At 41.7% G+C, this 18,361-nt stretch overlaps 1 protein-coding gene across 5 annotated transcripts in view; it reads left to right on the top strand.

Annotated features, from left to right (window-relative positions):
• Positions 1 to 18,361, top strand: part of kif1b (kinesin family member 1B) — a 62,321-nt gene that overhangs the window by 22,518 nt on the left and 21,442 nt on the right. Inside the window, exons 7-22 of one of the 5 annotated variants that reach the window (XM_071907407.2) lie at positions 103 to 214; positions 924 to 1,001; positions 1,097 to 1,162; positions 1,749 to 1,824; positions 2,429 to 2,507; positions 2,652 to 2,794; positions 3,518 to 3,559; positions 5,541 to 5,674; positions 7,434 to 7,513; positions 8,322 to 8,397; positions 9,859 to 9,938; positions 10,405 to 10,511; positions 10,906 to 10,989; positions 11,370 to 11,550; positions 12,121 to 12,193; positions 14,508 to 16,822. In XM_071907407.2, coding sequence (XP_071763508.1) covers positions 103 to 214; positions 924 to 1,001; positions 1,097 to 1,162; positions 1,749 to 1,824; positions 2,429 to 2,507; positions 2,652 to 2,794; positions 3,518 to 3,559; positions 5,541 to 5,674; positions 7,434 to 7,513; positions 8,322 to 8,397; positions 9,859 to 9,938; positions 10,405 to 10,511; positions 10,906 to 10,989; positions 11,370 to 11,550; positions 12,121 to 12,193; positions 14,508 to 16,040 — 2,944 coding nt within the window. In that variant the 3' untranslated portion in view covers positions 16,041 to 16,822. Of the gene's footprint in view, positions 1 to 102; positions 215 to 923; positions 1,002 to 1,096; positions 1,163 to 1,748; positions 1,825 to 2,428; positions 2,508 to 2,651; positions 2,795 to 3,517; positions 3,560 to 5,540; positions 5,675 to 7,433; positions 7,514 to 8,321; positions 8,398 to 9,858; positions 9,939 to 10,404; positions 10,512 to 10,905; positions 10,990 to 11,369; positions 11,551 to 12,120; positions 12,194 to 14,507; positions 16,823 to 18,361 lie in introns of those variants that run through there. The other 4 variants (XM_078288426.1, XM_078288425.1, XM_071907408.2 and 1 more) reach the window with 4 other exon arrangements.

Raw genomic sequence — 18,361 nt, 5'->3', positions numbered from 1 at the left:
AAAATGCATTCAATTCAAGTAATTCATTCAGAAAAATGAATTAAAATCATATCGTTTTGTGTGTTTTCTAAGCTAACTATCCCCATATGTGCTGACCTACAGAACCGTGGCTGCCACCAACATGAATGAGACCAGCAGCAGATCCCATGCTGTTTTCACCATCGTCTTCACACAGAGGAAACACGACAGCGAGACGGACCTCTCCACAGAAAAGGTTAGAGGAGACTGGAAAGACAGTGACCTTCTGATTCTTAAATTCAATTGCCAAAGTAACCATGGAAATGCATGTTGATCCCAGAAATTAATTGTCCTGCTGATGGCTGGATCATGGAAAAGATTACATCAAACCGTTGTGAAACATTTACACGTAATCATTTTTGTAACATTATGATTCTGATCTCATGTTTCCTCATGCTGGTTCGTTACTTACCGCCTGTTTTCAGTTAACTCCTTTGATTTGGCCTTAGATGTCTCCCACGGCCCTTTTTGGTCAGTGATGACCAGAGGAGAAAAAAGGGCCTTTTGGGATTTGACTTCCAACATTTCCTCTGATTGTGGAGATACAAAGACCACTGTGTTATTGTAAACACAATGCCTATTGTATTGAGCTACTCTATCAGGGCTTACTGCCGAGCTGCATCTCACTTGACAATAATGTCCAAATAGTTGGAATAGTTGTCAGTTCCTGTGCAAATTATATTATGCAAATATTTTTGATGGTTTGGCTTACTGACGTCTTGACAATTCTTGAACCCCTCATGAAAAATTTTAGTATTCAGTGCTGTCATTGTTTTAATAATATTCTTATCTTCTCTCATTTTGTTATCATTCATTGCTATTAGCTACAGTACTTAAGGGACCGATGTAAGATTGTAAATTATTAATTAGCTGGGTGAATTAAAATGCATTTATTCCTCCTTCAGGTCAGCAAAATCAGTCTGGTAGACTTGGCAGGGAGTGAGCGAGCAGATTCCACCGGAGCCAAAGGTACCAGGCTAAAGGTAAGACTCCCCAACGGCATTAATAGAATTTTTTTAACGGTTGATTGATCAGGCTGATGGCTCTTGAATAATTATTTTTTCCTCTGTGGTTGCAGGAGGGAGCAAACATCAACAAATCTCTCACCACGTTAGGAAAGGTTATCTCTGCCTTGGCCGAAGTGGTGAGTGCTGCGTCCTGATGCCCCCTTTCCATTTATCTCTTTTCTCTCTTCCTCCTCCCTTTCAACCTCTCTCCTACCCTCTACAACTTCTCCCTGTCTTATCGGGGAATGAATGTTTGTAGCCTGGCATGCTGTAATATTGTCTGCCCTTCTGTTCTCTCTCTCTCGTCCTGGTAATGCTTGCCTACACAGGATAACTGTACCAGCAAGGTAAACCCTTTGACAGCTCAACCACTAACCTCTGAATCCTCCAAAGAGCCAGATTTGACAAACTTTTGCCATGTGCAACATTTATGCTGCGGCTGCACTGTTCACCCCCCACCATTTTTATCACCTAAGTGTGGCGCCTTTAGGACAGTAAAAGCCACAATCCTTGCACAGGAGCAAAAGCTCATCAAATCAGGCCTCAACTCATTTTACCTTACCTCTTTTCCACTAGATATGAGGTGTTTGTCATTGTACATTAGATCCGTTGTACAGTTTTTCTTACCATTTCTCATTTCCACTGTTAATACAGACAACATTGAATTAATTACTATATTTTCCCAGCCAGCAAAGCTAATAACTGTTTTTTTGTTTACTGCAGAGCAAGAAGAAGAAGAAGTCAGACTTCATCCCATACAGAGACTCCGTTCTGACATGGCTGCTAAGGGAGAACCTCGGTATGAAGACATTAATCATAGAGCGTTTTATAGCGCATGACAAATCCATTACTGTTGGAATTTGGTGGCATTAATGTATGTAAACTGTTTAGCAAAATCCTTATTCCTGGCCAGCGAGAAAAATGGAAGCATCTGTATCCTGTAATAAGAAGTGGGGAAAAGACTGGAGCAACATTACTCTATGCCAATTTAAGAAGCACTCTGTCAGCAGACTGTATTTCAACCTAACTAGACAAGCACAGCCCTCTCCTTGATTCAGACATGCATGGAGGAGAGGTGTATATCTTCAATCCTAGCTGACACATCAACATAGCAGTTCAGTCTAAAAAAAATTGTACAGGCTTATATCAGTGGGATCAGTATTCCTAACATTTTTATATCAGTGGTGTTTTTTTTAAGTGTGGAGCATTTAGTTGTTGGTTTTTTTAAGTGTACAGTGCAGTGGAAATTGGCTATTTTTGGCCTGTTCTACTTTTGTATAATTCTACAACTGTACATCTGTTAGAAGAATTGGAAGAATGGCCTTTTTCACACACACACACACACACACACACACACACACATACACACACAGTTGACCTATTTACTGATCTTTTGTTATCAGGTGGAAACTCCAGAACAGCTATGGTAGCCGCCCTCAGTCCTGCAGACATCAACTATGATGAAACCCTCAGCACGCTCCGGTAAGGTTTCCATATGAGACACAGATGATAATTTACAGAATGATTCCAGTTAATTGTCTGCATTACAGTCTAGGTTGGACATCTTTCCAGTCCATCCAGTGAATCTGATCCTTCATTTTCTTGTATTTGTTTTGTCTTCGACAGCTATGCCGACCGAGCCAAGAACATCAAATGCAATGCTGTCATCAACGAGGATCCCAACAACAAGCTGGTGCGCGAGCTGAAGGATGAAGTGGCCCGACTAAAGGACCTGCTGCGTGCTCAGGGCCTGGGAGACATCCTGGACAGTGAGTTTAGTGTTCTCACAGCAGGCCGCCACAGAGGCCACATGGCATGCATTTCAGGCTACTTCTCTCTCTCAGGGCCTACCACAAGCTGGCAACATCTTCTGTTATCTCATCTTGTTCAACCATCCAACTTTGTGTCCATTGCATTGCCTATACTAGTGCCTAATGCAAAACTAAATAGACATAAATAGCTTTTAGAAACATATTCGCCATGCTACTGGTTTATTATGCCTCCTTGCAGAGTAAAGTGAGTCATGTTGTTATATGTACAGTATTATATGTATACTACAGTAGCGTTAATTTACAGCACATTCAAGGGAATGTTTTATACTTTACATGTTAAAGTTAATTCCATGAAACATTTTACATGGCTATGTTGGCTCATTTTCATTGACAACATAGTGTAAATGGTAGTGAAATGGTAAAGCTACATTAAAATATCACACTTCATTTGCTGTACACAAGTGTAATGGCTCATAGCCTAGTCAGTTAGAGACATAATAAGCCGATTAATAACTTCTAATATCTGAATTAATGAATAACCTGCCTACTTGCTAATAATGCATGCTTAGATCATGCTTAATGACATGGCACTTTGTGAAAGTCATCCCATCCTCATTATCCTGTTCGCTCTCATCCAGCTCAGTAAGAAATGTCTGTAACCTTTACCATTCTACTGGTCCTGACCTCTGACCCTTCTCATCTTCTCCTGCCTCCCCTCAGTTGAGCCTATGGGGGATGATTGCCCAGGAAGTGGAAGCAAATGTGTGTATATGTGTGGTGGTCCTGCATCGTCTATCGCTCTTTGCCCTAATACTGATGGCTAACATTGCTTATGCCCCCCCCCCCCCCCCCAATTCCCTATATATATTAATTCTGCCCCCAGCTTTGCATGTTAATGCTAAAGACGCAAAAGCTTAATGTAAGGAGACTCGGGAATGCAATGCTTCCAGAGGTGTGGTGATCTGGCGAGGGTTAGCATGCTTTGCGCTTGTGTTGATTTTGTTTTTCAGAGTGATGGGGGTGAGGCAGCTATTTGCAGGCTCAAATCCAACTATATCACAAGTTAATTTTAGAATGTCTTGATTGCATTAACCTCCAATTCCATCTAAATATCTCGTTTGTCTTCCCCACCCCCAACCCACCCACATCACTTCTCACCTTTTGGGTCCTTATCTCACATTCTCAAACTTCTTTTCTTGCCAGTGAGCTTGTGGTCTTTCTGTTTTTTTTGTTTCCTTTTACTAATTATCCACTGCAGGTGACAGTGTTCAAGTCTTTAGAATGCAGCTTCTCAGTGTTCAAACTGAGGCTGAGAGCCACAGGCGGAAAGGTGCATGATTTTACATTACTAAGTAGCCAGACTAGAGGTATTTGTATCCACAGTGGGTACTAATTTGATGTGTTTTGATAGTATGCAGTGAATAGTTACTGTTTGCTAGTGTGCCTTCCTCTGCTCTATTCTCCAAAATCCCAAACACTTCCTCCCTCCTGTCCTGTCTCTTGTGCTATTCCCTGTAAACACTCCTAAGCTGCAAAGTGTCCTTGAATAAGAATAGATGTTCACCTGCCTTACTTAAAATGCAGGGGAAATGCATAAATTACGATGCTACATCCCTGTTATTTTCTCTTAGAAAGTTGAATAGATCAAGACCTGGGCCTTGATGCACTCCTATTTTTCTGCTTTCAGAAAAGCCTAAATTGCTGGTGTCTGCACTTCTGCACATTTCTATCTCATAAATGTCAGCACCTCCCAAAACATTTAAATTCCATTTTGATTGGCCAGTCGTTTAAGTTTTGTTGAGAGAACAAGTTTCTTTAATTCGGTTCTCTTCGAGGCTTACAGGGCACAGTCTCTGTTACTTGAGATGCCCTTGAGGCCATTTTATTGAGATGGGCTGGCTGACCTTTAGTGAGGCTGCTGTGGCTCTGTATGAGAGTGTGTGTGTGTGTCTGTCTGTGTGTGTGTCTGTGTGTGTGGAGTGAATAAAACTACTGAACTGCAGGCTGAACTTTGGCAGCATGTGTCTCTATATCAACCCGTCTCATCTGTCTTCCCTCTGGGCCTTCTTGCAGCCTCCGTCTCCCTCCCATCCTCCAGTTGATGCATTGACAGCAGTTTTCACACAGGAATATATATTCACATTCACATCAGATTTCAAGACAAGAGCAACGCTGTACTATCACACTATATCCTAGAATTATAACAACTAGAAATGATGTGCTCAGTGTTAATGGCTCCATGGCTGATGGACTGTAAGTTTGGCCTATGGTAAAAACACATAGTGGCTGTTTATAAATATATAATATAAATAAAAGCTAATGTATTTCCTCAGGAAGTTGAATAGTACTAGTCTATTCTGCATGCAATAACTTGGCAAGCAGACTCTTAGCCTGAAAACTACCTGGAGTGAAAACTGCTGCTCTGTCTAGCTGACCATTCTGCTGGGTGTTTGTCTTAACCCTTTGACCTACAATGTGTCTTACATTGGTCTTTCCTCCTTTTTGTCCTTCTCTCTTTCCCCATTTTCTTTCTTTCTCTCTTCCTTTTTGGTATTTGGTTCCTCCATTTTGTGTGGTTTCCTCTCCCTGTCCCCTCCCGGGCCTATCCCACCTCTCTCTCTTGTTCTCTCTCTCTCTCCCTCTTTCTCCCCTGGTGTTGGCTCAGACCTGAAAGACATACACAACAATAAGCATAGATACTTGCTAGCCTCAGAGAACCAACGCCCTGGCCATCTCTCCACAGCCCCTATTGGCTCCCTGACAGCCTCCCCGTCCTCTGGCTCGCTGTGCAGCCAGGTGGGCCTGCAGTCGGTCACCAGCATCCAGGAGCGCATCATGTCCACCCCGGGAGGAGAGGAGGCCATCGAAAGGCTCAAGGTAAAGGACTGGCCTTCTACACCTGAGTGGGCCTCTGCAGGCTCCAAATCACTCACTTTTACTGTCTCTGGTAAAGGGAGCAGCAGCGTCCCACAGCTATCTGTCCACTCTGCTAAACCCCCCACCTTTAGCTACTACAGTCTCCAAAATACGGTTTTGAAATTGCTTTTTTCTCTCTAAGGACTGGGAAATACTAGAACTCACACTCTTCCCTTTGCCCTGCATTATGGCCGCCACCCATGTAGGGCTAATAGCAGAACTGTGTAGTGCTATATGGGGCAGTGTGCTCTTGTGGAAATGTACAGTGCAAGAAAATGTACCTTTTTATTTAACATTTGAAAAGATGCCTCACTATATAAGGTCTCTAGTATTTTATAAACAGAGAAGTATCTATGAATAGACTGGTAGGCTGATTAAAAGTCAACTGATTCATACAACTGACAGATGAAGTGGGATGCAGTGCACACACTGTAATATTTGTTCAGTAAAGGAGTAAATGGGTCACAGTTCATTTAATCAGAAGGAATGCAAGTCACACAACTCTTCTCCATTTTATGATCTTTGCTTTAATCACCAAACGTTTTCGGCTACACGGCCTTCATCAGGGTCTCCCATAGGTCTGGACCTCGCTGGGTGTGCGTTTTCTTCCTCAACTTCACAGTTCATTTAATGTCAAGATTTCTATTGTTTACTTTTAGCGTAGGCAGCACACAATCAAAATCCTCTCTAGCTATCAATCCTTATCTGGCCTCTGTGCTCTATATCTCTCTCACGCTCACAGTCAACCTCACGCTCTGTTGACGAGGGAACGCATAGGGTTGCAACCAGCAACCGTTAGGAGCTGCAGTTTCCATGGCGACCACGGTGCCCAGTCTATCTGTCATCCGATGACGTCAGGCGCCGACGCAGATAGGGAGAAATTAGACCAAAATAGATCCAGTCTTAGTGGCTATTAGGTGTAATGCTGAGGCAAATATTCACTTTCTTTTTTCAGAGTAGAGTGTCTAATATTGGTTGTTAATTTTAGCAGTTCCTATTTGAACATTTAGTTCAATATAGCTTTTAATTCTGGCATTATATTAAGGATGAGGGACAGATTTGTATGTTTGTGTGTGAAAACAGAGTAAAAATAACAACATGGTACTGGTTTTCCAAATCCTTTTAATATTTAAGTAACCTTGAAGGTGTTGTGGCGTTTTAATGATTCAAAAATGAAGATTAGCAGATCCTTCTCTTAAAGGTAGAGTCATCATTATTGCGTTACAAATACCATAAGACATTATAATCTTTACTGAGATCCCCCTACATTGCATGATTAAACCTTTACACTGATAAATCTTCCAGGGTTTCATGTCACAGACTATTTCAATGTCCAGAACAACAGATGGCTATAGATGGAGAATGGGCTTAGTGGCCATGCTTCTTATTTACTGGCAGATAGTTGAGCCTAGGCTTTCAGAAGAGAATAACGTGAGCTTAACACAATATTATCAGTGGGAAAACGTGTCTTGACTTGCCCCACCATCTTAAGTTTTGAGACCTGACCCCAAAGCTTCTTCAAGTGAAAGAGCAGGTACCAACTGGAGTTAAAAAGCAGATTTGTCACCAAAATGCCGAGCTAAATTTCACAACTACAGATACTGCGGTGGCCTGTTGTTAGCTAGCTAAACACATTGCTCCCACACTACACTGCTAGTAGTTCAGATCACATTATACTGGCTGCATTGTCTTTCCCCCTCACTCTCCGTGTTGTGTTCAGGAATCGGAGAAGATCATCGCCGAGCTCAATGAAACCTGGGAGGAGAAGTTGCGAAAGACGGAGGCTATCCGCATGGAGAGGTCAGTACTGGGAGTGAGTGTGCGTGCATTTCCATCTCCATCGCTCTCCAGCCTCTGTCTATCACCTCTCCTCGCTATCTGTGTCTTCGCCTCTCCCTCCGCTCATCTGTGCCCTGCCAGTGCTAGACATGCTGGTCTGTTATGACCCCCGCTGCCCCACCCCCCCACCCCTCCCTCCACAGTCCTGTCTCTGTCTGCCTTCTCACCCATCTGTGCCCCCTCTCTCGCTTTCTTCACCCATCTGTCTCATTTCCTCTGCACCCATTCTGTCCACTTCCCTTCCTCGCTCTGTCGTCACACTCTGCTGCCCGCACTCCCTCTCCTCTCACTCACTCTCTCTCTCTCCCTTCTCCCCCTTCTCCCTCTTCCTCCACTCGTCTGTGGCTGTCACATCAACCATGTTACTGTCTGTCCATTGAGGCTCCCCCTGTGTCTCACTGGTGCCATTCTGTGCCTGTTGTCAAACCACAAGTCCCTTGGTGTAGTGTCCCACACCATCACTCCTTATCCTCTTCCTCTTATCAATACACAAGCACAAGCAAATGTACAGAGTTAATGTGTTTTTATTCTGTGGAGCAAGAGCGATGACTACGTAAGCAACCTTGGATCAAATCTTTGGCCTAATCAAGTGTGGCAACTTTTTAGGGCATCTGCCATGATAGCCAGAATCTTTATTTTGAGTGTATGAGTATGAATCCACATAATGGGGTTGTGTACTGTTGTGTGAAGGCACTGATGATGCATTCCAAGTTATTTTTACTTAACCTATTATTTTCTGAACTTATGAATACCTTTTCCTCGCAATTAGGGAGGCCTTGCTTGCAGAGATGGGTGTGGCAATCCGTGAAGATGGAGGCACTTTGGGGGTCTTCTCTCCTAAAAAGGTAGGAGACACGTGACACACAGGCACACACTTTCATGCTGGTGACTATGATGTTATCAATTTTCCCATGGATGGTGATGCACACCCTTCCTCCATCACATCATCAGCGTTCTTTTCCATGTGATATCATTTCCTAAGGAACCCTCCCTGAACTGTGACTGGGTTTTCCCGTCCATTCACTTTATTCTTTTTTTTTCTTCTTTCCACCCTGTGTTATTTTGCCTCCTCCACATACTCAGCTTAGCCACGAAAGTCCATTTGATGAGCAGTTTGATTGCTTATCTACCAAGAAGGTTTGTTCAATTGAATCAACAGATAAATGACCCCTTCTGCACTAGATGTAGCCCCTTAACTGGCAGAGCTTAAGTCTTTTGTAGTGATTTGTTAGCATAAGTGTATTTCCATGCTCAGAATAGTTCCTCACAGCTGCTGCCATCATGTGCATAGACGTGCATTTTCCTTCAGGCCAGGTATTTATTACCCTTTTACTACTATGTGAAACATCTAGAGTATCATTTTCCCCTCTGTTTGATTGACGCTCAGTATGTGGACAGCTTTCAACATGATGGGATCAAATTAAGACTTGTCTAGTGGCTCTGCATACAGCTATTTGGAGGTTAAATTTTACGTTACCCACTTAAACAAAGTTTGAATATACTTGGCACTGTAAAGAGACTGGAGTATTAGCTGTCACCCCTTTCCTTCAGCTGCTTAGACCTATTAGTGCTCTCATGAGGCTTTTAAATTTCGGGCGAATGGTATATTCCCTGCACTCTCCTTACTTACCCATCTCCCAGCAGAGACAGCTTGATATGCCAGGAATATAAAGACCTGTAGGTGTGTCGGTATGCTCTTGTCAGCAGAGGCAAGATCGTGACAGAGGCAAAAAAGCTATCAGTTATCCTTTAATCACTGACTGTTCAGAGCCAGCTGTCACTAGATCAGCTTTGGTTTCAGAAAAAAAATCCCCTCTTTTGAATTTAATCCTTCTTCAGGCATGGTTTTGACCCCCTCCTGTTTTTTGGTTTGTTTTTTTTTTCCTTTCATTCATTTTCATTTGTCCTCCATTCATTCTCTTTTTTTCTCCTTTCACCCGCTGCCTCTCCATGGGTTAGCTTTTCGTTGAGAAGCCTTGTGATCTCTATACAGACTTTAACGGGGTGTTTTCCCCAAAGAAGGTTGGTTGCATGGTGGAGTAGTTCCTAGCATTATTTGTAGTAGTACTGTGATGTATCAGGCACTAGAGGTGTCGGCGTTGTGTCAATGTGGCCATTTCAGTCCACTGTCATGAAGGAGATATTCATGTATCACTGAAAGTCCTTGATGATACTGATATGAAACTATGCCCAGTTTAAGTGCAGCATAATTTCTGTCCTGTTGAAGTACCGTTGAAAGTAGTGAAATCCCAGAAATATTTTCTTTCGGTAGACTGTACCTCACTCTCATGTCTCCTCCTGTGCAGACTCCGCACCTGGTTAACCTGAATGAGGATCCACTCATGTCCGAGTGTCTGCTCTACTACATCAAAGACGGAATTACAAGGTAACCGAAGCTTGAATCCTAACTCTGAAATGCTGCAGAAGGTCTGGAAAAGTTTAGAATTCCTCTTAGGCAGAGTCTCGAAAAAGTACTGTGCATTTCATTTCTCCTTTTTACTGTTTAGCTAGAGGGACTTTCAGAGTCAGAGGAAGGTGCCATAAAATCTGCCGTTGATGACCAAAATTGTATCGTCTAAAGTTACTTTCCTCCCCTCTTTGTCCTGTTGGCCCCCTCTATAGACTCTTCCCGTAAAGTATTTAGTTACAGTCATGCCCGAGGGGGACAATAACGAATGACAGGATCCAAGATGAAAGACCTTACAGGGCCTCAGAAGTGCTGCCTTTTCTCATAAGCGATGGTTTTAAAGGTTCAGCGGTAACCCCTGCCACTGACTTTTTGCCAAAATGGCTGCCGATAGAATTAGAGGGCAGTGATCACTCACTCAAAATGGCTACTCTGATTACTGCAGGGTGGGCCAGGCAGATGCTGAAAGACGTCAAGACATCGTTTTAAGTGGTGCTCATATCAGAGAAGAGCATTGCATCTTCCGCAGTGAGAGGAATGCCAATGGAGATGGTAAGACACCATTACTGTCAGTGTGCTTGTCTGTTTAGCTGGGGGTGTCTTTATGTGTCTGTATTGAAATTCTGGATGCTCTTTAATTGATCTGTGTGGACAAGGATGGAAATCACTTTCCTTTTTAAATCTTATTTAAAGACAGATACCCATACTTCCTAGATTGAACATGCAAAAGCCAAGCCTAGGTACGGCTTCAGTGGATTGAATGGGTGCATGTGTAGACTCATCTTTATTCATTGCCTTTGGCTAATGGAAAAGTCATGCCATGAATGTCATTAATCAGTGCACCTTGGCGTAGATATTGGTCCTCCACCTTTAACAGTTAATGTTAATGAGCTTTTCAGGAAAAGTATGAGTCACTGATGATTTGTTGGTGCTGTGTTTGCTGAAGTGATCGTCATGCTGGTGCCCTGCGAGGGATCAGAAACCTACGTCAATGGCAAGCGAGTTGAGGATTCAGTCCAGCTTCGTTCAGGTGCATATTATCATATATCAATATTATCATGTTGTGTTTCGTTGTTTGTGCTAATTCTTATTCATGTATATTCTCTGAAAATGTGACATCATTTGTATTATCTGTGTAATAATTTGATATCAGTCCTGTCAGATGAAAACCTTTATATCTCCAAAAGTACAGCTTCTCAGGAATTGAGAAAAAATGGCAGATTTACCTATTAATTGAATTTATGTAATACATTTCAATGGACTTGATCTATTATATGGTCATGAAACTTGTCTGTGCCCTTTCTGTTCAAATAAATGGAAAACACCAAAATTGGGGTTATCAGTTCACACTGTTCTACAGCTCCAGTGGAATGATGTCTCCATGCTAATTTCTACCATATCTTGTTTCAGGCAACCGCATCATCATGGGAAAGAACCACGTGTTCCGGTTCAACCACCCCGAACAGGCCAGGGCCGAGAGGGAGAAGACCCCGTCGGCTGAAACCCCCGTGGAGCCAGTGGACTGGACCTTTGCCCAGCGGGAGCTGCTGGAGAAGCAGGGCATCGACATGAAGCAGGAGATGGAGAAAAGGTATAGGATCCAGACATAAGTGGAATTTGAATGGGTGCTCCCATGGCCAACAATGTACAGAGTCTCTGGGAATGTATTAATATTGGTAAAAAAAAATACTCATAAGGAAAATAACCATATTATGAACAATCATCGAACATTTTTTGTCGCTAATTGACTGTTAAAACAGTCATTGAGAAATTTGTAAAGCTGAAATCTAGAAAAATGAATTTGTAGTCTTGGTGCAATATGGCAGATTTGGAAAAAAACGAGTGATATTGTGGCACTTACATGACTTAATGTGAATTGGTAAATAAATACACCATATTTTGGCTAAACGTTCATGTTGCTTTGACAGATCACTGGGAATTAGTGCTGCATTTTCTGTAGCATAATAATGAGAATTTTCACTGTAATTTTAGTATGCTGAAGAAATATTTTTTCCCTTATAGACATGCTGTTTGATTGAATGAATATAAAGTTTGATGAACTTTGAATAGTGTTAATTTTCCAGTGTGTGGGTTTTCTAATATGGATTGTGTATTATGAATTGTGTAATGAGCTTTTGAATACTTTTTTTAATTTTTCTAGACTCACTGAGATGGAGATCTTGTACAAAAAGGAGAAGGAAGAAGCAGACCAACTTCTGGAACAACAGAGACTGGTGAGTTCAAGTGTTAAGAATCAGGCTGGAATTCAATCAAACCCACTTTATAGACTTTATCTATGTAGTCTAATGTTGCCAGTAAGAAGTCATCGTGCTAGACGTTCATGTAGCCAAGTTTGTAATAACTGCAGGGTGGGTTTAATAGAAGCCAAGCCTGAACTTTGATGATGCTCTTTTGAAGTTGTAGTAGTTTCTGGAGTGACCCAAATGACTTGCTAGTTGTGTGATTGTTTTGAGTGAAATGTACTTCAGAATGCACAGTTTGTCTAAAGTGGGTTACAAAGTTAAAGCATGGTTTTTCGATGGTTAATATATAATTGGATAGCTAGGTTTTTGTTTTTTGGACGATGGTTTCGCTTTTGCTCCGTTGAAGTCTGACTAGTACTAATTCTCACTCTGAGCTCTGACACTTTTTGAGATTCTGTTGTGTGTGTGTGAATCACACTTTTACTCCTAGCGCATGTCTGTTCTTCTTGCATGGAAGTTAAAATCTACTTGTTCTGGTTTGAGATAGTTGAGCTTTTACCCCCTCAACTCCCCTTGATTCTTGAGTTTGACTGATTTTCTATAGCAATTTGATTCAGCGAGAATTAGATTGTAAAGCTTTCCCCTTTCCAAATCCCTGTTTTCACTTTTCTTCTAGAGTGGAACTGAATCTTGCAAAACAGCACCTTAGAGCAGAATGTTCATTTAATATGAAGATCAAAATTGATTTAAAGCCGATTTAACATGATCAATATCGAAACAAATAGTCTTGTTTTTATAAAATGACGCTGCTTTTGCATGGTTCATGTTAATAGCATGTTTTCTTAACTCATTCAGTACTGGTTCTGGACTAAGTTGCAGTGTTTGCTGTTGAGCTGGTCAACTTTGAGGTGGCTGTTGATTTGCTTGGATTAGATTTCTACTCTAGTTTTCTCGCTCTGTTTTGTCCTGAGTTCAATGCAGTTGCTGACATGTACAATGCATTGTGATAACAAAAAATCCTGCTGTAGTTTTTGAAGGATAGCGACAATGTGGTTTCTCATTGACTTCTTTGGCTACCTCCCTTTGCTAGCCTTACCTGGTGTCTTTGTAGCACACTGAGGGCATGGCTCAACAACAGAGTTATCACTGCTCGCAATTGAATCAATGAATCACAGACCTCTTCCATACTCTGGTGGTTTTATGTGCAGAACTACAGGCACAGTGTTCAGACTCCCAATGACATATAACATGTCCAGTTCTAGTCATAGATACAGTGTCATACACAAGATTTGAAGTATCTGTTCCAACTGGTTGTGATCTGTAATGTCCTTTGTCTACAAAAAATGAGAAACTGCATTTTTTTTTTCCAACTAACATCTTTCTTGTAGTGGATTAACACTTAACCTCACTTCTGCCTGTCTTCTCTCTACTGGCTTTCCGATAAAACTGCAACAACACTCTTGTCTTCTAACTCACTGCTAATACTAAAGCCACTCAAATCTTCTGGACTTCTAAAGGGGAAAAGCTCCAAAATCCATCTACGTTTTGTGCATGCCATTGTAGCATGTTTGGGATCCAGCTGTCAAATATCCAAATTTTCAATTATGAAGAGGAATATCACAAAATAATACAGAAGTGCTCCAATCATCAACTATTCTCTGTTCTGTTTATATTTTTTTCTAATCACGATAGTCATGCTTTACCTTTACTTTTAATATCAATATGCAACAATGGGAACTATATTGGCCTAGTTGAATTCCCCATTTTTGAAATGTGAAAAAAAGGCTCACTTATTTGCGTGCTAGCATTTTGTTGGCATGTAAAGTGATACCAACAATAGGTGAAAGTATTCATAGTAAAGATGATTTAATTCATATCCCATAACAATTTCACTAGCCAAAATATTAGAAAGGCAAAATGAGAAGAAAGTCAATGGAAGCCACTGTCTATGCTAGATTTTCCTTTTAAGCTGTTTTTCCTAAAACTTGATTTTATCTTGGACATATTTTTCTGGGAATGATATTGCATGTTGCCATACATCTTGTACAGTAATGATGTATGCAAAATTTTTAGATGACGTTGTTATTACACTGTAAGAGTCATCTAGGTAAATGTCCTAAATCTCAGAATCCTGAACATCAGAATCCTGTCCTGGCTCTTGAATATTATGTTGGCGATCCGATTTGACCAAGAGCTTTACTCATAATAGAAGTTCCCATGTTGCATATTCATACTTGTATTCATTCTTTTTTTAAAAGCCATCCTTCTTCTCTTTGATTTCCCATTGTAATTTCTCCTTTTTGTTGGGAACCATTTGGTTTGTTTCCTGTTTTGTTTTCTCAAGGATGGCGACTCTGATAGTGGGGATGACTCAGATAAGAGGTCTTGTGAAGAGAGTTGGAGACTGATCACTTCCTTGAGAGAAAAGCTGCCCCCCAGCAAGCTACAAACCATAGTGAAAAAGTGTGGATTACCCAGCAGTGGGAAGAGAAGAGAGCCAGTTAAAATGTACCAGATCCCTCAGCGCCGCCGCATCACCAAGGACTCCAAATGGGTGACCATCTCTGACCTGAAGATCCAGGCGGTCAAGGAAATCTGTTACGAAGTAGCGCTCAACGACTTCCGCCACACACGGCAGGAAATTGAGGCACTGGCCATTGTAAAGATGAAGGAGCTGTGCGCTAGCTACAGCAAGAAGGACCCCAACGAGCGGGACTCGTGGCGGGCGGTGGCTCGGGATGTATGGGACACTGTAGGGGTTGGCGACGAGCGCATTGAGGATGTCATCACCAATGGGTCCCGAGCAGGAGGGGTTGTCATGGATGAACTGAAGGTGCACATTGACAAACTTGAGGACATCTTGCACGAGGTGAAGAAACAAAATAACATGAAGGACGAGGAGATCCGTGCTCTCAGGAACAAGATGGTCAAAATGGAAAAGGTCCTTCCATTCATCGCCCCAGAAGGTCAAGACAAGCCTCCCAGCATCAGCACCTCTACCAGCGCAGCTATAACTCCCAGTCCTCGAGAAGGCAAACCTCCTGTGCCCGAAAAGCCTGATGGAGAGGACGCAGAACTGCAAACAGGCCAAAGTGCAGGCGATGACTCGACCCTCAAACGAGGCCACATGCGTTGGATGCGTCAGGAGCAGGTACGCCTGAAGAACCTTCAACAACAAGAGATCTCCAAGCAGCTCCGCAGGCAATCCGGACCACATCGCTTCATACCCCCAGAAGACCGCAAGCTCCGCTTCCCCTTCAAAAGCAACCCCAAGCACCGCAACTCTTGGAGCCCAGGCACCCATATCATTATCACAGACCAGCAGGTCATCGAGCTGAAGGTGCCCAAAGAAGCTGTAGAGGAAGAAGAGGGAGAAGGCCAGGCTGAGGAAGGAGCATATTCTAGAGAAAGGATGGCTGCTTCGGTTATCCAAGTCAGTCCTCCGCTGCCAAGCCCCTCAGTCCAGCGCAGAAGCAATGACTTGGAGCAGGGTCTAAGCCAGGGTTACAGACACAACCATAGGAACAACCAACATCAGCAGCCCCATGAACGAGGCCGCAGCAACTCCTTTAATCACCGCCAGCGGTCCTCTGGCTCCATGGAGTCACTGCAGTACTCCGAAACCAACAGGAGGCATTCGCAGGCTTTCTACCAGCCCCGCCACTACCAAAACCAGCCAGCACATCCCCAGCCACACCCCCAACAACAGCCTTGCCACTATAATAGCATGCCCTATACAGATACCGGCTTCAATGGCTACCAGCAGTACCATCACACTGACCAAGCTAACCATCCAATCAACTTTCAGGCGCCTCCAAGAATGCGCAGGCAAATGTCTGCCCCCAACCTAAAAGCCAGCAGGGAGACGACAGTCTGAGAGGGACTTGTGGGATGAGGAACTAGTTGGATATACTTGTAGTAGGCAAATACATTACAGATCACAACAGCTCAGAATCATGTGTCAGACAGCTAGAACTGTGACTTTTGCACTTGAACAGTGTGTTATTGGTTGATCCAAATTTGAATTGTATGTATTATAAGAAGACATTTTATCATCACCATAATCTATGCCGTTGTATCAGTTGTGCTGCATTGTGTGTTCTGTCAACACTTGCATTGGGAGAACTGTCATAAGGAATCGAAGCCAACAGATGATGAGGGGACTTGTTTTCAAAAGAGACATGCCATGCCTATTCTGTATATTTTTCAGCAGGTGTGAGGATTCATCAGTCATGCTTTGATTTGCCAAAACATATTCATGGTTGAATTTCTGAGTTTACATCTTTACCATTTTAGTATTGATTTATCATGAATGTTTTGAGCTATTATGAACACATTAAAGTGCCCAATAGTCATCAAAGCTTTTGTGGTAGCCCAAGGTAAGAACAGAAAACACCCTACATTTATTTCTCTCTGTGTATCCCTGTGATTGAATGTTGGGCTAGAGGAATCATTTTCCTTTACTAATTAACATTTTCTGTCCAGCATAAATCTTCATTGGCCTAGATCTGGAATCAAGGGACCAGTAGGTTGGACATTTTAAAATTAATTATAGTGGCTTGATGCCACTAGTCCATGACGTGACTGCCATTTGAATGGAGACTGAAACAGTGGTAAAAGAAAGCGGTATTCAAAAAGTGCCTTTTGATTCATTAACGTCATTAACCCTGCTGTGCATTTACAGTTCAATCAAATGACCTCTTCTCCAATTTTTCCTTTCCCTTCCTTTGATCCAGTGCTTAACATGCACTTTTGAAAAGAATACTAAAGTTTTCACCTACAGTTCACAAAATAAAACGATCTACCAAAACTAACTAAAACTAACTTTTTAGTAGTAACATACTGATTTATTAGAATTCTAAATAAATTAAGAAGCCACTTAGTTGCTTGATTTCATACGTATTTTTTTAAAATTAAAAATTACACTACACATTCTTTTTTATTTCATATGTATGACTGCCACCCTACTTGTATTACAGACACTACTTTGCACTTCAAGTCATCGATAAGCTGTATAATCAGTTATTTTATGAGTACACAAATGTTTATGTTGAGCAATAAGTTAAACAAAATTCTTGAAAATGTAGTTTTTTTTTAAGTTCCTTTTTGAAACTACCACATTTTATGTGTTGGTATATTTTCCCACCAGGATGTTTTCACTAATGCCATGATGCTAAGTTCTCTCTAAAATCCTGAAGTCCATTAAAGACCCCATGAAATGAAAAATTACTTGGTAGAATTGCTGTGCAATGTACCCAACCATAAGGTAGGTGACATGGGGGATGACACAGCCCAAAAAATTTAACAACGTGAAAGTTGCAGTCAAACCAGTCCAAAATAATTTTCCCCACTCTTCCTGTAGAAACCACAAATCATAGACTGAGCTCTGATTTCTGTTTCATGTGGTCTTAAAAATTACATTTTGGTTTTGTGGCTCACTGAGTAAGCACACAGAGTACAGCTTCTTTGAAATGGATGTCCAACAGGGTGTTGTCATGGTTCCCAAAGACTCGCCTTGAAAAATGTTGGAGGGAGGACAAAGAATTGAAGTGTTTGCATAATGTTATTCATGAGACGTATCCATGTCAAATGAGATTTTGAAGACTGCTATGTTTTAGTTTTATCAAATGCCACATACCCATACAATCCTGATAGATCTATCAGAGTAAGATAAAGTCTGTGAATCAGTCGTCCACATCAGTTTTTTGGCCTCTGTGCTGTGGCTGAGGCTTGTTTGAATGAGCAGCAAGTCTGCCTGTCAGTCTAGCTTATCCTTGCTGCTTTCTTAGCTTTAAAAGAAACCAGTGATTATAACAGTTTCACACCAGTTGACCTTCAAACCATTTTAGAGAAACAAAACGGCACTCAGCAGTATCACAAGATACGTTTGAGGACTATCAAAAAGTTAAACTTGGGTTCAGAATGATGAAACGATTTTCTATCTTTTATCTTTTTCTAAGTTTTGACAATAGTATATATATTCTGCCTTACTATGTTGTAACACAAACCAAATGTTATAATGATATATCTATATATATATATATATATAAGCCTAGTCTCTCCACCCGACGCTGTTCTTTCAGCATTAAGCGCTCATCTCTTTATGACTATCTTTGCATGCCATTGCTTACATTTTTTCATGCCCCAATAAGTGCTCCTTTAAAGAATGTTATTTAACGCATGCTCTGGTGCTGACAG

The sequence above is a fragment of the Centroberyx gerrardi genome, chromosome 14 (genome assembly GCF_048128805.1).
Source record: "Centroberyx gerrardi isolate f3 chromosome 14, fCenGer3.hap1.cur.20231027, whole genome shotgun sequence".
Taxonomy (NCBI): Eukaryota; Metazoa; Chordata; class Actinopteri; order Beryciformes; family Berycidae; genus Centroberyx; species Centroberyx gerrardi.
Note: the sequence above shows the minus strand (reverse complement) of the source record. Positions and strands in the feature narration are given on the sequence as shown.